General features: G+C 44.3%; 2 protein-coding genes across 11 annotated transcripts; one reads left to right on the top strand and one right to left on the bottom strand.

Moving 5' to 3' along the window:
- Nucleotides 1–16,079, bottom strand: Tprkb (TP53RK binding protein). 4 transcript variants are annotated; one of them, XM_085840440.1, is made up of 7 exons: nt 15,991–16,079; nt 9,177–9,265; nt 7,069–7,147; nt 6,173–6,332; nt 3,334–3,456; nt 2,708–2,884; nt 1–1,739 (listed from the first exon to the last, which is right to left on the bottom strand). In XM_085840440.1, the coding sequence occupies exons 4-7, from the start codon at nt 6,311–6,313 to the stop codon at nt 1,653–1,655; spliced, it is 528 nt and encodes a 175-aa protein (XP_085696566.1). In that variant the 5' UTR covers nt 6,314–6,332; nt 7,069–7,147; nt 9,177–9,265; nt 15,991–16,079; the 3' UTR covers nt 1–1,652. The 4 variants fall into 4 exon arrangements, with proteins under 4 accessions (XP_085696566.1, XP_085696567.1, XP_085696564.1 ...); XM_085840441.1 differs by having other exon boundaries at nt 6,173–6,335; XM_085840438.1 differs by lacking the exon at nt 7,069–7,147.
- LOC115030287 (N-acetyltransferase 8F1) lies at nt 583–22,136 on the top strand. Of its 7 annotated transcripts, none has more exons than XM_085840429.1 (4): nt 583–671; nt 5,316–5,439; nt 11,713–11,908; nt 21,271–22,136. In XM_085840429.1, exons 3-4 carry the CDS (start codon nt 11,823–11,825, stop codon nt 22,010–22,012), a joined length of 828 nt encoding a protein of 275 aa, XP_085696555.1. In that variant the 5' UTR covers nt 583–671; nt 5,316–5,439; nt 11,713–11,822; the 3' UTR covers nt 22,013–22,136. The 7 variants fall into 7 exon arrangements, 6 of the variants coding, with proteins under 6 accessions (XP_085696555.1, XP_085696558.1, XP_085696557.1 ...); XM_085840432.1 differs by having other exon boundaries at nt 11,713–11,896; XM_085840431.1 differs by lacking the exon at nt 5,316–5,439 and having other exon boundaries at nt 587–671.
- The last annotated feature ends 1,903 nt before the right edge of the window (nt 22,137–24,039 follow it).

Raw genomic sequence — 24,039 nt, forward strand, 5'->3', positions numbered from 1 at the left:
TCTTATAAGGACAACATTTAATTGGGCTGGCTTACAGGTTCAGAGGTTCAGTCTGTTATCAAGACAGGAGCATGGCAGTGTTCAGGTAGGCATGGTGCAGGAGGAGCTGAGAGTTCTACATCTTCATCTGAAGGCCGCTAAGAGAAGACTGGCTCCCACATGGCTAGAAGGAGGGAGGGTCTCTTAAAGCCCATGCCCACAATGACACATTTCTGCCAAGGTCTTACCAACTCCAAAAAGGCCTCATCTCTAAATAGTGCCACTCCCTGGGCCAACCATATTCAAACCACCACAGGTACCTAGAGAACAACCCCAGAACCGCACTATGAGAGCACCTGGCTTTGCAGACTTGGCGCTCTAGAGGGGACTGAAGGGGCAGAAGTGACTGTGCTTGTGGGAAGAACAAGGAGTCACCATTTTTGAACTTGTATGAATGAAAAGAGGTGAGCGATACCTGCCACTCCCACATGGATGAAAAGAGGTGAGCGATACCTGCCACTCCCATGTGGATGAAAAGAGGTGAGCGATGCCTGCCACTCCCACGTGGATGAAAAGAGGTGAGCGATGCCTGCCACTCCCACGTGGATGAAAAGAGGTGAGCGATGCCTGCCACTCCCACGTGGATGAAAAGAGGTGAGCGATACCTGCCACTCCCACGTGGATGAAAAGAGGTGAGCGATACCTGCCACTCCCACGTGGGTGCTTTTAGGTTTCTCTGCCCTCCCCAGAGCTTCTGACGAGCGAGCTGCACAGTAACCGAGCAGCCCAGGCTGAGAAGCCCCAGCAGAGGGCTCAAGCCCTGCTGTGGGTGTCCCTCTGATCCCTTCTGCCTTCAAGATAACAAAATGTTTCCTTCTGCTGTACTGAGCCAGTGAGCTTTAGGGTTTGACTGTCACTATGTCCTAGCCAACTCTGGAGTCTGCAGTCTCAACTCCAGGGCTGCCCACTGCTTGTTCAAGTCAAGGCTTACTGGACAGAGGCCACTCACTCTGTACCTGTCCTCTGTGGCTGCTTTCAGACTGCAAAGGTCAAATTGAGTGATTGCAGCAGGAACCAGATAAGGCAGCCTTTGAGAAGCAAAGTACTTATCTGGCTCTTCACAGAGCTTTGCTAACCCTTGACCAAGCCTATATTGATGGATACAATCCAATACAAGATAAAGTGAGGGGGAAAAGGAACCATCAAACATGGTTTTATACTAGTTACATGACCCTGGGCTAGTCAGTTAATACTGCTATACTCTTTTAGCTGCCTCTTGTATAAAGTGGGCACAAAGACATATCTACCTAAAAGCGGCTAAGAGAGTTAAATGAATTGCTATTTATTGAGATAGGATTTGACATAGTACTGTAGGCTGATCTGGAACTTGTGGCATATCCCAAGTTGACCTCAAACTTGCAGCTTTCTCCTGCCTCAGCCTCCTGAGCAGTGGACTGCAATGAGTCACCACACCTGGCTTAGAGTTAAATTCTTTTTTTTTTTTTTTTGGTTTTTCAAGACAGGGTTTCTCTGTGTAGCCCTGGCTGTCCTGGAACTCACTTTGTAGACCAGGCTGGCCTCGAACTCAGAAATCCGCCTGCCTCTGCCTCCCAAGTGCTGGGATTAAAGGAGTGCGCCACCACGCCCGGCTTTCTGTTGACATTTTAAACATCTTATAAAACATCCTTCGTTGACATTCTACAAATGATAGCATCCAATAACGTCCCAATCGTCTCTTCTTGTGGTGACAGTTTATATATCTGTAAAAGTGAATGACAATCTATGAATGCTATGTCCATGTGCTACTATTACATAAACAAGTATATGTGGTTTATCATTTCACTATGGCATTAATGATTTGAAATCACAAATACATTTAAAGTATTCAAAGTTGTTGGCAATTTGTCACTAATGTCAAATATTCTTTTGAAGTATAGTTATTAATATTAAAAAACCCAAGTTGCCTGAACATATAAATCATATTTATATCAATTTTAAGAGTCCGAATCTAGCAATTAACTTCATAAAGTCATTTAATATTGAAAGAGATCCTTTTTTCTTACAGTTTTCATTATGCATTTGAGTTTTCATTTATAAATACTTTCCAAGAATTTATAAAATGATGTTACTATTTCTAAAGCTTTTTAAATTTTTACTTGTATGGGTGTTTTGCCTGTAGTATGTGTACTACATGTGTGCACTTCCCATGACGGCCAGAAGAAGACACTGGATTCCCGGGAAGTGGAGGCAGAGATGGCTATGAGCATGCCAGGAATCAGCCCCCACCCGGCACTTGGGAAGGACAGCAAGTGCTCACAACTGATGAGTCATCTTCCAGCCCTGCACTAGTACTTAAAAGTTCAAAAGATATTGGGAATAAGAGAGGAGGCAGATATGAAAAAGAGCAGTACCAGGATTTGTATAAATGTAATGAGTCCCAGTATCTTATATGCTATCTAAAATGTTAATCGTTCAAAATTCATACAACCACAGTGATGAGCAAGCACTGTCAGCAGAGTTCATCTACGGAACTCTTCAAAATGTGCAGGACAAGCCGGGCGTGGTGGCGCACGCCTTTAATCCCAGCACTCAGGAGGCAGAGGCAGGCGGATTTCTGAGTTCGAGGCCAGCCTGGTCTACAAAGTGAGTTCCAGGACAGCCAGGGCTATACAGAGAAACCCTGTCTCGAAAAACCAAAAAAAAAAAAAAAAAAATGTGCAGGACAAACCTTCTTGACTTCTGAGAGCCTTGTTATTTCTGGAAGACTTTCCAAAGGCACCTGCTGGCCTTCCACTTGAGATACTAGGTGTTCCTGAGGTACGTGTTTGCTTCCATCTTCAACGTAAGCAATCAGAACTGAAGTGTTACTTTCTGAGATGCCAAATTTCTTCAAAGCTTCTGAAATCTATGAAAGAGAAACAAAAGACAGTGAGCCAGTACCATGTCTGGACTTTGTGCTGCCGGCTCAGTCGGCCTCCCCGTTTCCCAGTGTTCCTCCCCTAACGATCCCTCTCCAGCACCTCCGACTGCTGCCCCTGCTTACACTTGCACTTTGCTCCTCTGGATGAAGTCCTGACTTTCTGGCTTTGCACACAAAACCCCCTCTACCTCTGTCTCCAGGTGACATTAAAAGTGCAGATGATCCTAGCCCCACTTGGTTAAACTCTGATCAGAAACCAAGTCCACAGCTGTGTGCAGAGCTAAACGTCTCCGCCCGGGCCTCTCTACATAACTACTCTGGCTTGGTACTAACGGCCTCCTTGGAGAAACCTAGCCCTCAGTGTCACACTGCAGCAGGGTCTGGGCAGGCACAGATGACAAGGCCAGCAGAAATAAAGCCAGTCAACACATTACATTGTTATTTGGGGAGAGGTTGAAGATAATTTCAGTAGACAGAGTTCTTGTCTTCATTTTTCCCAGTCTGTGGAGATGAACGGCTTTGTTTGCGGCCACAAGTATCTGAAATGGATCGACAATCTACCAGGGAGAATACAAAGGTTAGCACAGAAAAATCAGGAGTGTCCCTAACCTTGTGCCTGCCTGAGGTAACTTTAGTCCAGCTGTTTATCTGGTCATGATTCTTATGGATTATCTTTAAAAACTATGACTTCAAGGGCTATTGCAACACAAAAAAATTATATAACTTTAAAGCTGCATGATTCTTGTAGGTGAATACAGAATAGGCCACAACCTAAACTTCAACAGCATTGTTTTCTTCAATCCCCACATACTCAATGAAATCAGCTACTCATAGAACAGATGTGGTAACAGAATAAAGTTGGCGGGGTTTCAATCCCAGCCCTGTTGCTTATCATGTGGGAACCAGGCAAGCTGCTGTCTGACCTAATACAGGGAGACAATGCACAGCACTCCCCTTGCAGGACTGTTGGGATATGTGCAATGCAAAGAACAAGAGGGTACTTCTTCCTAAGTCACAGTAAGTGAGAGCCTGGTGCCTTAATGCATGCTCTGAACCACTCTGCTATTTGTGTTGGTCTGAATGAGAATGGCCCCCAGAGGTTCATATACTTGAATGTTTGGTTCTCAGTTGGTGGGTTGTTTAGAAAGGACTGGAAGGTCTGCTGGCTACATTTTATGTCAACTTGATACAAGCTACAGTCACTGGAGAGGAGGAAGCCTCAATTGAGAAAAACGCCTCAATAAGATCAAGATATATATGTAGGCAGGCTTGTAGAGCATTTTCTTAACTAGGGATTGATGTGACAAGGCCCAGGACAGTATGGGTGGGACTATCCCTAGGCTGGTGGTCCTGGGTTGTATAAGAAAGCAGGCTGAGCAAGCGATGGGAAGCAAGTGAGTAAGCGTTCTTCTCCATGGACATCAGCTCCTGCCTCCAGGTTCCTGCCCTGCTTGAGTTCCTGTCCTGATGTCCTTTGATTTGTTTAATGAACAGTGATATGGAAATGTAAGCCAAATAAATAAACCTTTTCCTTTCCAAGTTGCTTTTGTTGTGGTATTTCATAGCAATTGAATCCTATGACAGAAGTTGGTATTAGGATCGTGGAATACTGCTGTGAAGGACCTGGCCATGTTGTTTTGGGGAGGATTGCAGAATGACCTTTGGAATAGAAGTCACACATCGAGTGTTAAGAGTTCAGTGAGCTGTTCTGTAGGAGTTTGGAAAAAGCAGGGCAGACAACGAAGGCCTGGTTTGTGAAGTTTCAGAGGGAAGCAAAGACTCCACGGGGCTTTTTATAAGAAGAATCTGTTGTATCTGGTGGGCTGGGATTAAAGAGTCAGCCATAATTAACAAGAGACCAGCACCATTGAGAAAAAATCTTTGAGTTACAGGGATAACTGATGTTGGGTAGCTGGAACTGAGAAATTACAGTGATTAAGAAGACACCAGTATCACTTCTTAGAAGTGTTTCTTGAGAGTACACAGAAGTTGTGTTCCAGAGGTAGTCAAGGTTGCACCTTATGCTGGCAGCTGAACTTGGCAAGTTTAAGAGTGACCCAGATGGTACTTGTTTTGGAGGCATGAAGGAGTCATGGAGAGTAGCTGAGGTTTGGCACTGAGAGAGGCCAGAAAAGGCCATTGGTGAAGGTGTGGCCTAGTTGCAGGAGATCCTAGCATTTTGGAGATGCCAGTATATAGCAGCAGCAGTGCAATAGGGGCTGGCTGAACTTAGAAGACATGTTGTGCATGCTACAGAAGACAGAGCTGGAGTAACCCAAGCCCTTTGAAGGAGCTCAGAAGATCATGAGTGGATCCCAGACACTGGATATTGTGTTGTTTACACAATTGGGATTTGATTTTGCTTTGACTGTGTCTTGGATCTTCTCTCTTGAAGTATTTATTTTTTATTTTATAGGAGATCTATTCTATAAGAAGTTGAGAGAGCTTCCTTTTTCCACGTCCTTTATATAGGCTTCCGAGAAGAAGGTGTGGCCCAGATTAGAGGTGGATTTTATGATCTCAAAGGATCTAGATTAAAGGTGAGTCATCCCACCTCAAAGATCTGGATTAGAAGTGGATCTTCCCACTTCTGATGACTCACTTAAGCAAAGATCCCCTCACAGGTATGCCCAGCCATTTGGAGGGTTTAGTTCACTCCAGATGTAGTCAGGTTGAGGACTAAGAAGAGCCATCATAGGAGATGTGGCCTTGATAGAGGAGGAGTGTCACTGGAGATAGGCTTTGAGGATTCACTGATGCCACTGGGGTGTGAAGTGTCCCTGGGGATGGGCTTTTGAAACCCCAAAGGCCACAATAGGCCCAGTTGTGTTCTCTACCTCCATCTTGTGGGCCAGATGTAAGCTCTTACGCCCGCCTGCCCCGCACGCCTCCCCGCTATCATGGTCATGGACTAGCCTCTGAAACTGTAAGCAGCCTCCAGTTACGTGCTTTCTTTCATAAGCTGCCCTGGGTATGGTGTCTCTTTACAGCAACACAACAGTAACTAAGACACTGGGCGGCTTCTGCAGACTCACACTTCACGTATGAGAAGCACAAACCTCAGGCATCTGCCAGAACACACATGTGCTCACAGCGAGGCCATAGCCCTTCCTAAGATAGGATATAGCATTTTAGACTCTATTTATTTTTTTAAAACACCAAAGTGTGACTTGGGCAAACACTTTTTACCTGAATATAAAAGAATTATAAGGTAAAATGAGCATATTCTTAAATGTCTGCCTTGGTTAATTCATTCCCATATTTTGTACTTACCACATTGGGGTTTATCAATGAACCATCAATAGATCCTTCCATGGCCTTTTTTCTCAAGTCTCCTGCATTTTTTACATCTTTAAATAACAGAAGGGTCACCCTGCATTCAGGAAACAAGTCCAGCTGCTGTGATAACTGCATTTCATAGACAAGGAGGACTCTGCTGGACAAAAACAAAAGATCATCAGGTTCTTATATGTAAAAGATTGTCTCCATCTTTTCCACCCAGTTTCTCCTTGTCTGTCTGTCTCACCTGACAGTCTTACTGTCCTATAACTTGCTCTGTACTTCCATCCTCCTGCCTCTGCCCCTCAAGCCCTAGAACTGCATAGGAAAACACACTCAGATGTAACCATCTTAACAAAATCCCTGCATTCTACTTCTTCTCTAGCTTTATTTCTATTGCTGTGATGAAACATTCTGACCAGAAGCACCTTAGGGGAGGAAAGGGCTTATGTGCCCTATAATTACAGGAACTCAAAACCACAAAGGAACACTGTTTGCTCACTCAGCTGCTGGCTTCTGCCTAACTAACTAACTAGATCGTTAATACAGTCTAGGACCACTTGCCCAGGGAATGGTGCTGCCCATAGTAGGCTAAGCCCTTTTACATCACAACAATTAAGAGTCAAGGCAGCCCCTCATAGATAGGTCAATGGGTCAACAGGATCTGCACAATCCCTCAATTAAGAGCCTCCTTGGGTAGCTCTGACGACTACGTCAGGCTGACAGTTGGAGCCAACAAATTAATTTCATTAACTACAGGATTCCTAAAGTAGAAAAGTCCATTTCCAGAACATCTTTGGCATCTTTATAAGGTGTGTTTCTAACTGTGCCGAGCTGTTCCTAGTTCCCCCATTTCTGGGAAAGGCCAAAGGAAGTGGCTGGTGTCCTACTTCTGTGCGTGATCCAGAGACTCCTCTTCTCAGAGACAACCTGATGCAGGATGCCAGGAGATGACAGATCACAGATTACCTACAGCAGTAATGAGGCCTTAATTACCATATCCTTCCTAGTCTATTTTACTTATACTTTAACAAAGCCCAGTCACAAATATTAAGAAAAATAATTTATCATACTCAAATACCATACCTTACTCAGACATATATTTCAACATGGAATTGACCAAGAGCATACAATTGTTAAGTAATTCTCAGCAGCTGTGCTGGCTCCCATCTACAATGCAATAATGTAAAGGAAGTGTGGGGTTGTGCTCAGCATGAGGTCTCACATATTGTGAATGATGCCCTGGGTACAGGAGACATGCTATACATTACAGAAAAATACATACATTTTAAAGATAATTTCAACCATCAGTTTTCTTTTTAATGATGGACACAGAAGTTAGGGCCTTTCCAAGGCTAAGCACACTCTACTGTAGAGCGACATCTCCAGCACCAACGTCTTAGTGATTCTTTCCTTGGTTTAGCCAATCTGCTAGGTTCTAGTCATCTTTTCTATCTGTCAGATCCATTTCTAGTTTTCTTTCTTGAGGAACTAATTGGAAGTTTGATGATGATAAAATAAGATGTCCTTTTTATCATCTTGAAAGGTTGAGAACAGTCTATTCAACCAATGGCAAGGTTTGGTGTGACTAAATAGGGCTAAAAGTTCTCATGTTCAGTGGGAGTGGGTGTGTCTGAGTCTTCTGGCTGTTCTCAGGACCCTTTTCCTCTTACTGGGCCCTACTGGTTGCCTTGCCCAGCCTTGATGTGAGAGTTTCTGCCTAGTCTTACTGTATCTGGTTGTGTCATGTTCAGGTAATATCCCTGGGAAGCCTTCTCTTTTTTTTTTTTTTTTTTTTTTTTTGGTTTTTCCAGGCAGGGTTTCTCTGTATAGCCCTGGCTGTCCTGGAACTCACTTTGTAGACCAGGCTGGCCTTGAACTCAGAAATCCGCCTGCCTCTGCCTCCCGAGTGCTGGGATTAAAGGCGTGCGCCACCACGCCCGGCGCCTTCTCTTTTCTAAAGGGAGACTGGAGGAATGGCTCTATGGGAGAGGGGAGATGGGGGAGGGCTGGAAGGAGTGGAAGCTTTGGTCAGGATATCTTGTATGAAAAAAGAATACATTTTAAAACTTTTTTTTAAAAAAGTTGTTATGTGGGGACTGGCGAGATGGCTCAGCAGTAAGAGCACTGACTGCTCTTCCAGAGGTCCTGAGTTCAATTCCCAGCAACCACATGGTGGCTCACAACCATCTGTAATGGGATCTGATGCCTTCTTCTGGTGTGTCTGAAGACAGCTACAGTGTACTCATATAAGTAAAATAAATAAATAAATATTAAGAAATATTTTTTTTTAAAAATTCTCATGTTGGCGGAGACAATGGCTTAGTGATCAATCACTCTTCAAGCTTGTACAAGGGCGTGCTCAATTTTCAGCATAACCGTCTCAGCGCCCAAACAAAACAAAATCAGTGCTGTAGTGTCGATTTGTCAAGGCAGTAATAACAATAAGTAAAACCACAGGGATAGAAAACCAAATAAAAGGTGACTAAATGTGTCCCTTTAATCTTGTGGGACTCTCAGGCTCTGAGCCAGGCTGGCCTGGAGCCTGTAGGCCTCCTGCTGCCCACACCAGCAGTACGGTCACAGCTCGTTCCGCCATGCTCAGTCTGCTCTCAGCCTAGCCGAGGAGGTTTTGGAAAAGCTCCTCATGGGATTGGAGAGACGGCTGAGCACTTCTGAGTATTTGCTGTGCTTCACTCGAGTTTGGTTCTTAGACTGATCTCAGGAGGCTAACAGCCACTCCTAACTCCAACTCCTAGGGATGAGACACTTGCCTCTGGCCTCTGTGGGCACCCAGCAACTCGTGCACATGGATCGGTAGGCACACATTTACACATAAATTGAAAAGTCTTGAAGTAATTTCAAGGTTGCTCATTAAATAAAGATAGTGAAACAAGGGCTGAGAAGACAGTTTAGTAGGTAGAGCGCTCGAGCAGCATGCACAAAGCCTTGGGTTCAATCCCGAGCACTGGATAAAGCCAGGTGTGCGAGTGCTCACCGAGAATCCAGTCCAGCGGAGGTCAGGAGAGTCAGAAGTTTAGGATTGCAGGAGACTAGAAGCACAGGTCTATAGAGTCAGGAAAACACCTGAAAACAAAACAAAACATGTCTTTAACCTTCTCTTGAACACAGGTAATCCAAGCCCAAACTACCCTCTCCATCCACCCTGCCAGCCCAGCAATTTTGACAGAGGCTTCGGCTCCCATCATTCAAAGTGGGAACCTTTATCTTAATCTATATCCAAAGTACTTCCAAGTACATGAGGCTGAGCTTATATGAAAAAGAAATGTGTGCACTTCTAGCCTTAATCCCTGGAGCACCAGCCCAGACGCAGCTAGCAGGAGGATCTTCCCTGTGAACTATGCAGTGACACCCACATCAGATCATGGTGTGGGGATCCACAGAGCAGGAATTAAAGGAGGGACTCCTGAGTCATTGTCTCTAAGGATCAAGACAGAAAAGTTGGGCTCAGGCTGAAATCAAACGATGATGGTCTTTCTGGTCAGCTAGTCTGGGCTAACACCTCTCTGCTGGTGTGAAATCTGGAAGAGAGGTGACCCAGATAACACTGTGAAAACTCTTTAGGCTGGAGCTCTGAAAAGGTGCACGAGGTGCTCAAAACAGGCTTTAGAGAGAAGATTAAGATACTCATTAAGTCTAGGATAGTTAATAGTGGACATGTTGGTTTTATCTTTAAAAGTGTAAATAAAAGCAGTCATCCTCAGTGAAGAACGGTCCTGTGGACAGAAACAATCTTCTTCATTCAGCACACCTTCTGTGCAGACGCTGGACTGAAGGACAGACAGACAGACCCAGAACTGTGGGCACTTACACTCAGGCCTACTTTTATCTTTGTGCAAATGACTACGCTTTACAAAGACCTACTTCTAAGACTCAGATGCCATGAACGTGTAAACACAGCTGAACTCTGGACATATGAAGCTCGTCTAAGAGCCAGGGAACATGGCTGAAGGAAGGCCTTTTCATCTTACACGATGGCGGGAATCTTGTCATGGTGTGATTGGCTGTTGTTTTCAGATTCCAAGATGTAGCCTGTTCCTGGTTCTTCAGATGTAAAATTATCAAAGGATTTACTGACTACTCTAGAAGAGTGTCTCTCCTGGAAACCTAATGCTTTGTTAAGATCCTGATTAGGATGACTGACAGGCTGTTTTTACTCCAAGTGAACTATAGTGCTCCTTGTATTACTTTAGCATTCCTTTTTAAATATGCAATAGTAGACATTACCATACATTACATAGGGTAGACTGCCTTTGATAGTTGTTTTAAGTTTTCTTGGTTGGTGTGTGTAAAATGCCAATTAATCAATACTGGTTCATTCTGGGTAAGAATTATTTCAAGAATTATCATGATTATCACTAAAAGTCAACTATCTGCATTTAATGTGTGTCCCCTGTTTTTTAACTACGGCGAGCATAAGCTGGGCATAGTGGCACACGCCTTTAATACCAGTCCTCGGAGGGCAGAAGCAGGTGAATCTCTGTGGGTCTGATGTGAGCCTGGCCTACGTAGTGAGTTTCAGAATAACCAGAGCTACACAGTGAGACCCTGTCTCAAAAATAAAACAAAAAAGCTATAGTGAACATATACAATGAAACCCAAAATATATAATGGCTGCCATTTATAAACCCAAAATGTTGGCTGGAGAGGTGGCTTACAGCCTAAATAACAAGACCTAAAACACTGATTCTGCATCATGCTTGCCTGAGTCAGCATTAGCTGGTTATGTGTACTTGAGGTTTCCTAGGACTTGCATAATTGAAACCACTTCTAAAGGCTGACTTATTACTTTCTGGAAAAGTTACATATTTATTATATTAAACAGAATTTTGGACTCTCTTTACTACACGTGTATATTACATGGCAATGCTTAATTCTGGCACCTAACTCCTAACTTCACGTTCCCTGCCCTTTGGAGGCAGACTTGGAATGTTTCCCTCAATACCCTGTTTGTTCCAGTCTCTTAGGCCTTCCTCCCTGCAAGCAAAATGGCACTGACTCTTTATTCTGAGTTTCTATCCTATTAAATGTGTATAAAGTTACATTTTCATCTGAGAAGAGATCAAAGTCACCCTCAACTACACAACTCCAGTCCAGGCTAGCCTGGGTTATACGAGATCCTGCCTCAGGAAACAAAACCAAAAGCATGAGAGATTAAAGACTGGAGAGTTAGCTCAGCCACTAAGAACACTGTTGCTCCTGCGGACGACCAGGACCCAGCATTCACAAGGTGGCTCACAACCATCTGTAACTCCAGTTCCAGCGGCTCCAATGCCCTCTTCTGGCCTCCACTGGTCCAGGCACACAAGTGGCACACACACCTCTATACATATAAAACAAACATCCATACACATAATAATAATAAATATTAACATTTTTTAAAACCCACAAAACCTAAACATAACAGAAAGTTACCTCTGATTTTCTAGAATGATGTCTGAGGGTATCTGTTACAGAAAAAGAAGAGTTTGATAACTAATGTCCTGACACAGTCTTTTTCATGTTTGCCGCAGACCCTCTGGGCCCCTTTGTCTGCGTGGAACGGGTCTCTCGTCGCGGGTGGGCAAAGCATCGGATGAAATTGACAAACAGACGCACACAGGAGAGGTCGTGTGGAATCTGAATGTATTTTTACAACTCGAGCATCAGACTTTTTATACAGAAGACAATAAGGAAGTTGGGTGACAAACCCGCAAGGTACAAAATGAGGTAACCGGAATCTTACATAAAACAGAGGAATGCTAACACAAAAGGTCTAACAGGAACCACCTGGGATAGAAATCATTGATAACAACTGGGATAAACAAGGGCTCCACCTAAGATTCACTTAATCTTCGAAGCCAGGGTCAAGGGCTTCTTGCCCTTGCCATAGTTCCTATTTTAGTCCATTGTATAGTCCACCTTCCCCTTAGACAATTGTAAATACGTGTGTATGGGTGTAACTTCGCTATACTTCTAAGTATCTATTCTGGTTTCTCCTTTGGTCTGAAACTTCCTTCTACCTTAGTGATGGTAAATTCCTGTGTAAGGGAGTGACTTAGCTTTTACATTCTTACTGAATTTCAAGCCCATGGTCTTGCTCAAGGACGTTCTAGGACTGTTGGAACACTGGCGGAAGGCTTTAGCTATGTCAGAATTCAATCTTAAAAGGCACTTATAATAGGATAATACTAAAAAGAGAGCACGTGGATCTATACACTAGACTAACTCGGGAATGGAAAATTAATGTATGGGTTAAAGGGAACGCCAGACTCCAGGAGGAGAGCTTCCTTGAAGCTCTTTGCCTCATGAGTGACTTCCAAGCCTCTTGGCTTAAGCTGACTCGACCAGAGTGCGTGGCACATGTTAGCATCTAATTGACAAAGAACATGATAGGCATGTAAAAACATGCATAGAAAACAAGTAGAAAACAAAATGCAGAAATCTTGAGTACCAAGATCATTAGTGACTTTTATTTCACTCTTAACATATTCCACTGTGCATGTTCTGAACTTCTACAGACATCAAACAAGATTTAAGTGCTTACGATAAGGAAAGGATGTGCTGCATTCTTGCCTGATACCTGCAGCAGCCAGAAGAGGGTGTTGGATTCCATGGAACTGGAGTTATAGACTTTCGTGAAATGCAATGTGGGTGCTTGGAATCAAAACTCTGGTCTGATTTTTAATAGTAAGGGAAAGGGGCTTTTAGAAAGCCTCAGTACAGTTTGCTCTGGTTTAGTGAAAGAGTGGCTTAGACCAGAAACTTTGGAATCATCACTTGAATTGATCTGTTTTGACACCTGTTAAGAATCATGTTGAGGCACAGGGGAAAAATTCCTAAACAGAACAGCAATGGCTTGTGCTGTAAGATCAAGAATTAACAAATGGCACTTCATAAAATTGCAAAGCTTCTGTAAGGCAAAAGACACTGTCAATAAGACAAAATGGCCACCAACAGATTGGGAAAGGATCTTTACCTACCCTAAATCAGATAGGGGACTAATATCCAATATATATAAAGAACTCAAGAAGATGGACTACAGAAAATCAAATAACCCTATTAAAAAATGGGGCTCAGAGCCAAACAAAGAATTCTCACCTGAGGAATACCAAATGGCTGAGAAGCACCTGAAAAAAATGTTCAGCATCCTTAATTCATCAGGGAAATGCAAATCAAAACAACCCTGAGATTCCATCTCATACCAGTCAGAATGGCTAAGATCAAAAATTCAGGTGCCAGCAGATGTTGGCGAGGATGTGTAGAAAGAGGAACACTCCTCCATTGTTGGTGGGATTGCAAGCTTGTACAACCACTCTGGAAGTCAGTCTGGAGGTTCCTCAGAAAATTGGACATAGTACTACGGGAAGATTCAGCAATACCTCTCCTGGGCATATACCCAGAAGAAGTTCCAACTGGTAATAAGAACATATGCTCCACTATGTTCATAGCAACCTTATTTATAATAGCCAGAAGCTGGAAAGAACCCAGATGTCCCTCAACAGAAAAATGGATACAGAAAATGTGGCACATTTACACAATGGAGTACTACTCAGCTATTAAAAACAATGGATTTATGAAATTCTTAGACAAATGGATGTCATCATCCTGAGTGAGGTAACCCAACCACAAAAGAACTCACATGATATGTACTCACTGATAAGTGGATATTAGCCCAGAAACATAGAACACCCAAGATACAATTTGCAAAACACAAGAAAATCAAGAAGAGGGAAGACCAATGGGTGGATACTTCATTCCTCCTTAGAATAGGGAACAAAATACCCATGAAAGGAGTTACAGAGACAAAGTTTGGAGCTAAGAGGAAGGATGGACTATCCAGAAACTTCCCCACCCAGGGATCCATCCCATAATCAGCCACTAAACCCAGACACTATTGCATATGACAGAAAGATTTTGCTGAAGGGACCCTGTTATAGATGTCTCGTATGCGGCTATGCCAGTGCCTGTCAAATACAGAAGTGGATGCTCACAGTCAGCTATTGGATGGATCACAGGGCTCCCAATGGAGAAGCTAGAGAAAGCACCCAAGGAGCTGAAGGCGTCTGCAACCCTATAGGTGGAACAACAATATGAACTAATCAGTACCCCCAGAGCTCATATTTCTAGCTGCATATGTAGCAGAAGATGGTCTAGTCAGCCATCACTGGGAAGAGAGGCCCCTTGGTATTGCAAACTTTATATGCCCCAATACAGGGGAATGCCAGGGCCAAGAAGCGGGAGTGGGTGGGTAGGGGAGCAGGGCAGAGGGAGGGTATAGGGAACTTTCGGTATAGCATTTGAAATGTATATAAAGAAATATCTAATAAAAAACAAAACAAAACAAAAAAAGAACTATGTCAAATGCTTTCTCAGCATCAAATAAAATGATCATGTGTTTTTTTTCTTTGGAAAAAAAAAAAAAAGAGTCATGTTGACATTTAGTTCCCGAGCCGGGCGTGGTGGCGCACGCCTTTAATCCCAGCACTCGGGAGGCAGAGGCAGGCGGATTTCTGAGTTCGAGGCCAGCCTGGTCTACAAAGTGAGTTCCAGGACAGCCAGGGCTACACAGAGAAACCCTGTCTCGAAAAACCAAAAAAAAAAAAAAAAAAAAAAAAAAAAAGACATTTAGTTCCCAATGTGAGATATTAAACGGTGAGGCCAAGTAGGTAATTAAGAAGGTGACTAGGACTTTGTACTAAGAGATAAAAATAAAAAATCATTAATCCGCTCATATCACTATGAAGTTAATAGTTTACATCAGGGGCAATTGGGGCCTTTGAACTCAAATTTTTGTTCTTTGGGTTTTGTTTTGTTTTGCTCTGCCTTCCAAGTGCTGGGATTAAAGGCCTGTGCCACCGCTGCCCTGGTCAAAATTTTGTTAATCCAGTTAATGATTATCAAATAATGGCTCTATCTCCAGAGCGATTCTGTACAAATGAAGTTTGCCTAGGCTCCTAACCTGCTCCCTGGCTTGAGGCAGACTCAGGCAGATTTCTGAGTTTAAGGCCTGCCTGGTCTACAGTATGAGTTCAGGACATCCAGGGCTACACAGAGAAACCTTGTCTAGGAAAACACAACAAAACACCTCACCCACCTCGAGGCACTGTGGTATTAGCAACAGGAGGTGGCCTAAGGCAGATGCTTCTCACGTCCAGTGCCCACGTTCTGACTCTACATCCACATCTATACTGACTCATCCTTGTCACAGGCATTGCCATCACTTCTTACCAAGGATACCCTAACAGCGTCCTCATCCGGGCCCTGTCATCAGTAATGCAATTCTAGCCTATCCCAATGGTCACAGGGTCCTTCAGGAGGAAGTCAGGCTGAAGCTAAAGCACTAACTTTATGTCACTGGGACCAGCATGTAGAGTCTGGACCCTGCCTGACTCCTCTCCAGCCCGGATGACATGGCTTGCCCTCAGCTTAGGCTGGTCAGGCTTCCCAACAGGGCGTCCCTACTACCCTCAGGGCTTCCTGTCTGGGTCCCTCCTGCCAAGGCCGCTTGCTGGCCCGGGTAAAGCCGGGGGTGGGGGCGACTCCGCTCTCCGCCGCGCCTCCCTCCCAGCGCTGGGCCTGGCTGTGGCCCTGCGGTCCGCACGCGGCTCTTCCAGCCTCAGCCTCGGGCATCGCCTGCAGGGGGCGCCCCGGCGCGCACAGCCGAGCGGGCTTCCGTCCAGAGCCGCGCTCCTGAGACCAAGTCGCTCTCCACCCGCGGCCTGGGAGGGCTCGCGACAAACACGGGCAAAGGCACGCGTACTTCGCCCGCAAAACCGTCCGCAGGGAAAGAGCTACAGGGCGGAACTCACCCTGCATCCTACGTCCGTATCAGAAGATCGTCCCCTAGGAAACTTAGCTCTCTACTTCCGGAAGTGCTTAATGTTTGATAGGTGGACCGGCGCCGAGGCTCCCAGTTTCCGGTGGGCGTGCTCCTGGCTCTAATATGGAAGTGGAGCGGACTCCTAGTACCGCTAGGAGCTGCTGGCGGAGGACAAGGAGAACTAACTCTATTTTGTTCCGGTTTCGGAGGTGGAAAAGCCCCCACTGGTCGGGCCTAGAAGCTGAGGTATGGTGGTGTCAGCCTTGTTCTTAGCCTGTGTTGAACACCCTTTTCCTGTGAAAAAGAAAAATATTCACCAAGACGGGAGTCACAATTTATCAGAGCTTTCGAGACTCAGTTTACCGAGTGTGCTCTTGGGTGGAAACGGGGATCTGGCGTGGTTGTGGCTTACATTGAAGGAGCGCTTCCGGTGCTTGGAGATCTAGAGACAAGTGGACTTTCACAGCTGTGACAGAGGAAAGAGGCAAATTTCTTGAGCAGACCGGAGGACGCGACGCTGGGATCAAGTCCCCAGAAGCCATCCGCCTCAGGGAATTATACAAGACCAGGGTACTGCTCACGGGGAAGGGTGGCCACCAAGATAGTGAGTCCGGATTTTAGTCCTTGCTACCTGTCAAGAGAACCCAATGAATAAAGAACTTGAATCTTAAAATTAGTTTATCCAGAGAGAACCTGCAGTCTGAAAAAGTAGGTTACCCTACAGACATGCATTCCCTGCCATCTTCACCCAGCAGAATATATAAGGAGGAGATAGGGCCATAGGCAAAGACAGCCAATAATCCCGGAGCTCCGTTTTGTTTTGCCTCTCTGGCCAGATGGTCAACATGAGGACACTTCTCATATGATGTTTGCTTGTTACTTTCTCCGCTTTCTCCTCCTCTGCAGGTGTTTGGACTCAGGCACATTGGAACTCAGAATCTAATTAATTTCTACTGATAATCGACCTTATACTCCTTCAGAGATACCTGGGAGGTTAACTCAAAACAAATGAGAGGGTGTCCGTTTTGTTTCCTTTGCTCAGTGTGAAGTACAAGTGTGTCTTCATAGTACAGAATATGAAAGTGTCCCTATCTGTCCCCAGTCATTCTTCACTATCAGTAGCATCTCTGAGATCTGTGTCATATGAAAGATGACATGCTGACACCATGCACCTGGTTGGTTGTCAGAATGACTTCTTTTCTTGTAAGAGAATTCTCTGGCACAAAAAGATGTACATCAGAACATACCATATGTAGCAGGAGCAGCTGTGTCTTGGAGTGAGAATTTCTGAAATATGCTTTGTTCTGAAACAAATATAAACAATAAAAGTCTGAACCAAAGTGAGAAGACAGTGTCAGGTAGCCATGTATAAAACCATTTCTCTCTAACTTCTGAGCTTTACTTTTGGAAAGTCCACCACAGTGAGTCCAGTCTCACTCACCAGGGCCAGACTGTAGCCTTTCTGTTTCAGCTTCCCCAGTGCTGGAATTTCACACAAGCAGTGTGACTTGGTTCTAATTCTGACTCCTTTCCACATCTCTGAAGAATGTTCTCTGAAGATCCTATTGTTTGGTTGTGGTGGTTTGATCTTATCTCTCAGCCCTGTGATGGGATCTGTCCCAACTGATCTGATTCTGTGTTGAAGGTGTGAATGAGTGACACATGTCAAGGAATCAATGCCAATAAACCCTAGAGCCTACCTTGTCTATTTTTTTTACATTTTGTTTATCCTGTTGGTGACATCCTTGCATCTCCATTAAATCACTAATGGGGATGTCCATTAGAGGCTGTATTTCTGCAGAATGTCTGCAGGCAATAGCCATATAATTCTTTTTTTTTTTTCTTTCTTTTTTTATTAGATATTTTCTTTATATAAATTTCAAATGCTATCCCGAAAGTTCCCTATACCCTCCCTCCACCCTGCTCCCCTACCCACCCACTTCCACTTCTTGGCCTTGACATTCCCCTGTTTTGGGACATATAAAGTTTTCAATACCAAGGGGCCTCTCTTCCCAGTGATGGCCAACTAGGTCATCTTCTGATACGTATGCAGCTAGAGATGCAACCTCTGGGGGTACTGGTTAGTTCATATTGTTGTTCCACCTATAGGGTTGCAGACCCCTTCAGCTCCTTGGGTGCTTTCTTTAGCTTCTCCAGCCAATAATTCTTAAAGGAGAACACAAAACAGAACTAATGAGCAAATATTTAAGGAAAGCTAGTGTTAAAGTATGCAGTCCATCACGGTAGCCCAGCAAGCCTGAGACCTGAATAAATCCTGGGAACCCACCTGAGGAGGAAGGCGAGAACCAACTGCATGAGCTTGCCTTCTGACCTCCACTCAAGCCATGGCGCACAAGATAGTAATGAGAATTCTATAAATTACAAATAAGCAGTTGTCTGTAGATGCTTTTAAATCTAATTATCTACTTATGTTTTTAAATCCTAGTAGGCAATGCCTTTTAATCATTAGGAAGCATTGCTCAGAGTGTGCACTGTTAGAGCAGGTTGAATTATCATTGCTTAAAGAGAAGAGTCGAGAGTTAGCACACGCCCGCCTAGGAAAAATTAGTAACATAAACAGTTCTGATTTGGAGAACAGCAGTTTTCAAAGTACTTCCTAACTGCTGTGTTTTAGAAAGTTTATAGAATACAAGATACATACACACACACACACACACATAAACAGTTTGTGTCACCACATCAAAGAATTATACAAAACTAAAGAGCCCCCCCACCCCCCCAACCCCGTTATTTATCAATCTGCCTAGTTTTGTTTTTGAAGCAAAATTTAGGTTCTTTGGGTAGGGTAAAAGAACTACAGCATTAACTATTTGAAAATAAACTTTAGACCCATAATGAGGAGAAGTGTTAATGATTATACACAGATGTACTAAGTGAATTATGGATCTGGCAATAAGGTATGTCTTTTGTCAAGGTGAAGACATATAGACCAGGATTTTAAATAACAGTACTGATTGTAATTTGGTTTTGTTTTTAATTCTGAATGGTACTGGTCGAGATATCAAAAGAATTCTATTGGCCATAATGATTTCTGTATAAAAGAGAGCATGTGCCAATCGTTCTGTATGAATTAAATGTCTTTAACTGCAAACAAGTTCAGACATAGATTGCTACACACAATAGAGTATTACATTTACCTGGAAAAAATTATTTATAAAATATTTAAAGGTGTTAACAAACAAATTCGACTTAATGAACATCAGCTTAAGACTGGGTTTCCTAAGAAGTTAAAATTCTGACAGTCATAACAAAAAGCATAAGTAATTCAAGTTTTTGTGTTTTTAAGTATTTTTGCAAATGCTGAGAGCAGATTAATATCTTCCAGTCTTAAAAGAACTCACTGTTCGAAACTACCGACTTTTAGGTTGTGTGAGTGTAACAGCACAGGACCACACCATCATAAGTTGTCCCCGAAGATTTTGTGCATCCCCATTGTCCACTCACTTCAGCTTGCTGGTTTTACCCTCACTTGTTTGTTTGTTTGTTTGTTTGTTTGTTTTCACTTGGGAAAAAAATCTAGTCATCTTACCCAAGGCAAAATCCTATTTTACTGTACAAAATAAATAAATAAATAGATAAATAAATAAATAAAATCCTTTGTTATCTAAAATACTCCCTTTCACTGGGCATGGATGGTAGCAGTGCCTCTAATTGGTAATTCACTATGGTAGCAGCACCAGAGAAGCAGAAGCAGGTAGATCTCTGTGAGTCTGAGCCCACCCTGGTCTATATAGTGATTTCCTGTAGAGCTAGGTAGTTATAGACAGTGAGACCCTGTCTTAAAAATAAATAATAAAAATAAATAAAATACTCCCTTTTTGTCCTTACAAAAATATTCCCATACTTTCTTTAAATAAAATCTCTCGTGTTTATGTGGGAAAGAGAGCCAGTTAAGCCACTCTTGCCCATATCAGTAAAGTAATGCTGATGTTGGCTGGTGTGAGAAGATCCCCTGGATGTGAGCATGGCTTAACTCCAGTGGCTGCCAGACCTGGGGACTGTTATTTGGAAAGCATATCTACTGGGACAGAAGGGGGCTCATGAGATACAACAGTTTTGTCCTTCATGCTATGACTAAGGATCAGGGAGGTCAGTGTAGACTACAGCTGAGGTGGGGACAAACACTGCTATAAAGGCCCTTACCGAGGCAGGAGGTGCGAGCACAGCCACCAGACCCCAGGTCCTCCTAACACAGTGGTCCCCAAACCTTTAATACAGTTTCTCCTGTCGTAGTGACCCCCAAACATTAACTGTCATTTTGCTACTGTTATTAATCATATCAATACCTGGTATGTCGGAGGGTCTTGGGTGACCCCTGTAAGAGGGTTGTTTGACCCCCAGGTTAAGAAACACTGTCTTAGCAGGTGCATTCAGATAGCCAGGCTGGGAACTAGAGAAAAACAGAAGTGAAGGGACCAGGAAGAAGATGGGGGGCTTCATAAGGGTGGGGTCCAATGTACCATTCCAGAGCTTACTTGTCTGGGTTTATTTCATGGGGTCACAAGGAAAATGGATGTGTGCCACCTTACAGTCCAGTTCTTGGCTTTGGTTTACAGTTATTCTGGAGCCATCCAAGGAATTTCCTCCCCAGGTCTACTGCCCAGAGAGAGGGGCAGGCACCAGCAACTTCTACGTAATGCTACTTAGGAGTTGGAACCATTTCAGACACTTCTGGTTCTGTGGTACCAGATGAGAGGAAGAGAGGCAAGGTTGGGGCTTGTATTACACAATATTTAAGGGTGGGTGCTAGGGGTTAACCCTTGCCTTTCATCACATCAAGTCTTTCTAGTCAACGGAAAGAGGCTTTGCTGGGACTTGAGCTTGGAAACACAGCTCTGTGATGCCGGGACCGTGACTAGGAAACACAGTTCTTAGGACATCACATCTTCCTGCACAAAGGGGCCATCTCCGTACCAAACACCAAAGAGCCTGTAATTGAGTAATGAGAGAAGGAACAGTTTATATACATGCTGCATCCAGGTCAGAGCATTAAAACCAAAAGTTCCCTTTTCCTGATCTACAGGTGAAGAAGACACACCTGCTCAGAGAGGATAAGAGAGACAAATCACCCAGTGGCTAGAGGCTAAAACGGGGAGGGTGCAGGGGAGTAACCAGGTCCTGCTAACACAATACTTCCTCTCAGTGTTAGTGACAGCAGAAAAATACACCTTTGGACAGGACATCCATGGGTCCTGGGAGGTTGTGAAAGGGAAGTTCAGGAGACTCACATGGCTTCTCTCTTCTGCAGGGTTCAAGGAAGGTGTGCAGGCAGGTATAGCTGTCTCTCCTGGATGCCAAGATTTGAGCCCCAGAAGTCTCCCATGGTTCCTTATCACATCCGCCAGTACCAGGACAGCGACCATAAAAGAGTCGTGGATGTGTTCACCAAGGGCATGGAGGAGCACATCCCCTCCACCTTTTGGCACATGCTTATGCTGCCCCGAACCCTCCTGCTCTTACTTGGGGTGCCCCTTGCCCTGGTCCTGGTGTCTGGCTCCTGGCTCCTGGCTGTTATTTGCATCTTCTTTCTGCTCCTACTCCTGTGGCTCCTTGCCGGACAGCCCTGGAAAGAATATGTGGCCAAATGTTTGCAGACAGACATGGTTGACATCACCAAGTCTTACCTGAATGTACATGGCGCCTGCTTCTGGGTGGCTGAGTCTGGGGGGCAGGTGGTGGGCATAGTGGCTGCTCAGCCAGTGAAGGATCCTCCGTTAGGGAGGAAGCAGCTGCAGCTCTTTCGCCTGTCTGTGTCCTCACAGCATCGAGGACAGGGGATAGCGAAAGCGCTGACCAGAACTGTCCTCCAGTTTGCGAGGGACCAGGGTTACAGTGATGTTGTTCTTGAGACCAGCACCTTACAGCAAGGTGCTATGACTCTCTACCTGGGCATGGGCTTCCAGAAGACAGGCCAGTACTTCATGAGTATGTTCTGGAGGTTAGCAGACATTTGTACAATTCAATTAAAGTACTCCTTCCCTTCTGCCTAGGAAGGGTGGCTGTGACCTTATGCTCCTGTGCAGCAAGCACACTTCTCTGCACTCTGCTACAGGAGTCAGTGAACCCTGTCATGTTAGTGTGATTAACAATAAAAGCTTGTTGGTGCACACCAGATTCTAATGCATGTGATGGCTGAGTGGGGAGTTAGGGGCTCTGCTACATTCTAGGTGTCTGGGGTGCCTGTGTTTCATATACCTAGCCCCATATTACCATTGTATTATAAATTGTGCAAAATACTACTGCATGTATTTCACTTTTGAGTGTGGACCAGAAGTTTCTGTAGGGCTGGAGAGGGCCACTTACCGAGCCCCAGGACACTGAGTTAGATGTAAACATGGGGAGTGAACATGAAGGTTTCTCTCTGTGGGTTCCTGTGTTCCAGGAAGCCATGAGCTTTGGCCTGTGGTCATTGACCTTCTCAGACTTAGTGAATAACACCTTGAGTCCACTTTTTTTTTCTTTTAATTCTTTGACAGTTTCACACATGTATACATTGAGTTTCTTACTGACCGGTCTTCATGCACACAGGTATCATTACAGCTAATCCCAGCCCACTAAGAAGATGGGAGCTCCCCAGTGCTGGGTACTGATGCAAGTATCAGAAGGCTGTTGGGGGAAAAGATCAGCTTCCCAGGGTCTTGAGTTGCTTTATATCGTGTTCACGTCCTCAGAGTAGAAACTTTCATTAAAAAGGCATGCAAAGTTATACAAAATACTAAGAAATCTCATTCACAACCCCCCCCCCCCGACTTCAGTAAAAGTACATTTCTAACTGCCACCTGTGTTTGGGACTCAAGAGCCCTGTCATCCTCACATAGAAGAGCTCTGACTCCTCAGAAGTAGAATATAGGTATGCACACACGTGTGCACATAGTCACTATAGTCTCCTTATTAGGAAATTAGAAAAAAAATGTCTCTATCACTTTCTCTTACAGCAGTGCTCTCAGTAATAAGCTTGCTATGACTGTTTCCTAGGAAAATAAACACTGCTCCTTTCAGAAAGTAGGGTTTCATTTCCTAGGAAATGGCTACTTTCAGAAAGCTCATGAGTCTTGTGCAGTAAGCGAAAGAGGCCCAAGAGGTGAGACAACTGACAAGATCAGGAAGTACCTGAAACGTAAAGGATCCACTGAGGCCCAGCCCAAGGTTCTATTAGCAGCAACTGCTGGGGAGAAGAGACCCACCTCAGAGCTGCTTGCAAGTGGTGCAGGGCTCCGGGATGAATGGATATGAGCCATGTCTGTGGCTTTTCAGTGATGAAGCTGCCTTTGAATCATGTAGGCTCCTTGCTCAAATTCCAGAACACAATAAACTCACTAATTCAACTAAGCTAGACGTGGATGGTAGGATTTATCTGGTCTGTCAGTGTCCAACCTGGAATATCTTCATATTTCTGCAAGAAAAGCCTCCCAATGCTTGTCATTGTAAACGTCTCTGCTCCTTGGAGATGTGTGTAAGCCTTAGGAGTTAACAGGGCTCACAAGCCGCACACTAGCAGTCTTCTCAACACCCCTGGTGCCCTCTTGAGATGCAGGCACCCAGAGGGGTGGTACCTATCTCCTAGACTATGGGGATGTTGGAAGCCTATTTCGGGCTCTTACATAGGACACTTAATACTAACTCATGAAGATAGTAGTTTCTTGTTGCTTTGCCTCACACAATTTGGTAGGTGTCAGATAGAGCAAGGTGGATCGAGGTGAATGCTATCCTCCACCACAGACTTCTGTTGTTTACAGAAGCATGGGGTGGGTGTAGCTGCAGGTGGCATGACAGGGTAAAGTTTCATTAAGTCTGGAACACTGCCATTGAAATGCAGTGTTGGCATCCCACTGGGGTATTCCCTGTTCAACCACAAATGTTTTCTTTCCTACCCCTTCAGAAAGGTCTTCTAGGTTGGACATCTTTTTTTTTTTTTTTTAATTGCACTAATTTTAACATAGTCCAGCCAGCCTGGTCTCAACACAGTGGCTCCATGGCAGTGGGAATGCTCCCTATACCAGACTTCATGGCACTGTAG

The sequence above is a fragment of the Mus caroli genome, unplaced genomic scaffold, assembly GCF_978045245.1.
Source record: "Mus caroli unplaced genomic scaffold, Mus_caroli_1 scaffold_7, whole genome shotgun sequence".
Classification (NCBI taxonomy): domain Eukaryota; kingdom Metazoa; phylum Chordata; class Mammalia; order Rodentia; family Muridae; genus Mus; species Mus caroli.

Bases quoted from the DNA above. Each gene is read 5' to 3' on its own strand.
- Tprkb (XM_085840438.1), bottom strand. From the start codon at position 6,313: ATGCAGTTATCACAGCAGCTGGACTTGTTTCCTGAATGCAGGGTGACC. The intron at 2,885-3,333 runs GTAATGTGTTGA...TCTCTTTCATAG, and splicing joins ACCTCTCCCCAAATAACAAT to ATTTCAGAAGCTTTGAAGAA. The intron at 1,740-2,707 runs GTTTGTCCTGCA...TCACTTTTACAG, and splicing joins GGCTCTCAGAAGTCAAGAAG to ATATATAAACTGTCACCACA.
- LOC115030287 (XM_085840429.1), top strand. From the start codon at position 11,823: ATGTATTTTTACAACTCGAGCATCAGACTTTTTATACAGAAGACAATA. The intron at 11,909-21,270 runs GTAACCGGAATC...TCTCTTCTGCAG, and splicing joins CCCGCAAGGTACAAAATGAG to GGTTCAAGGAAGGTGTGCAG.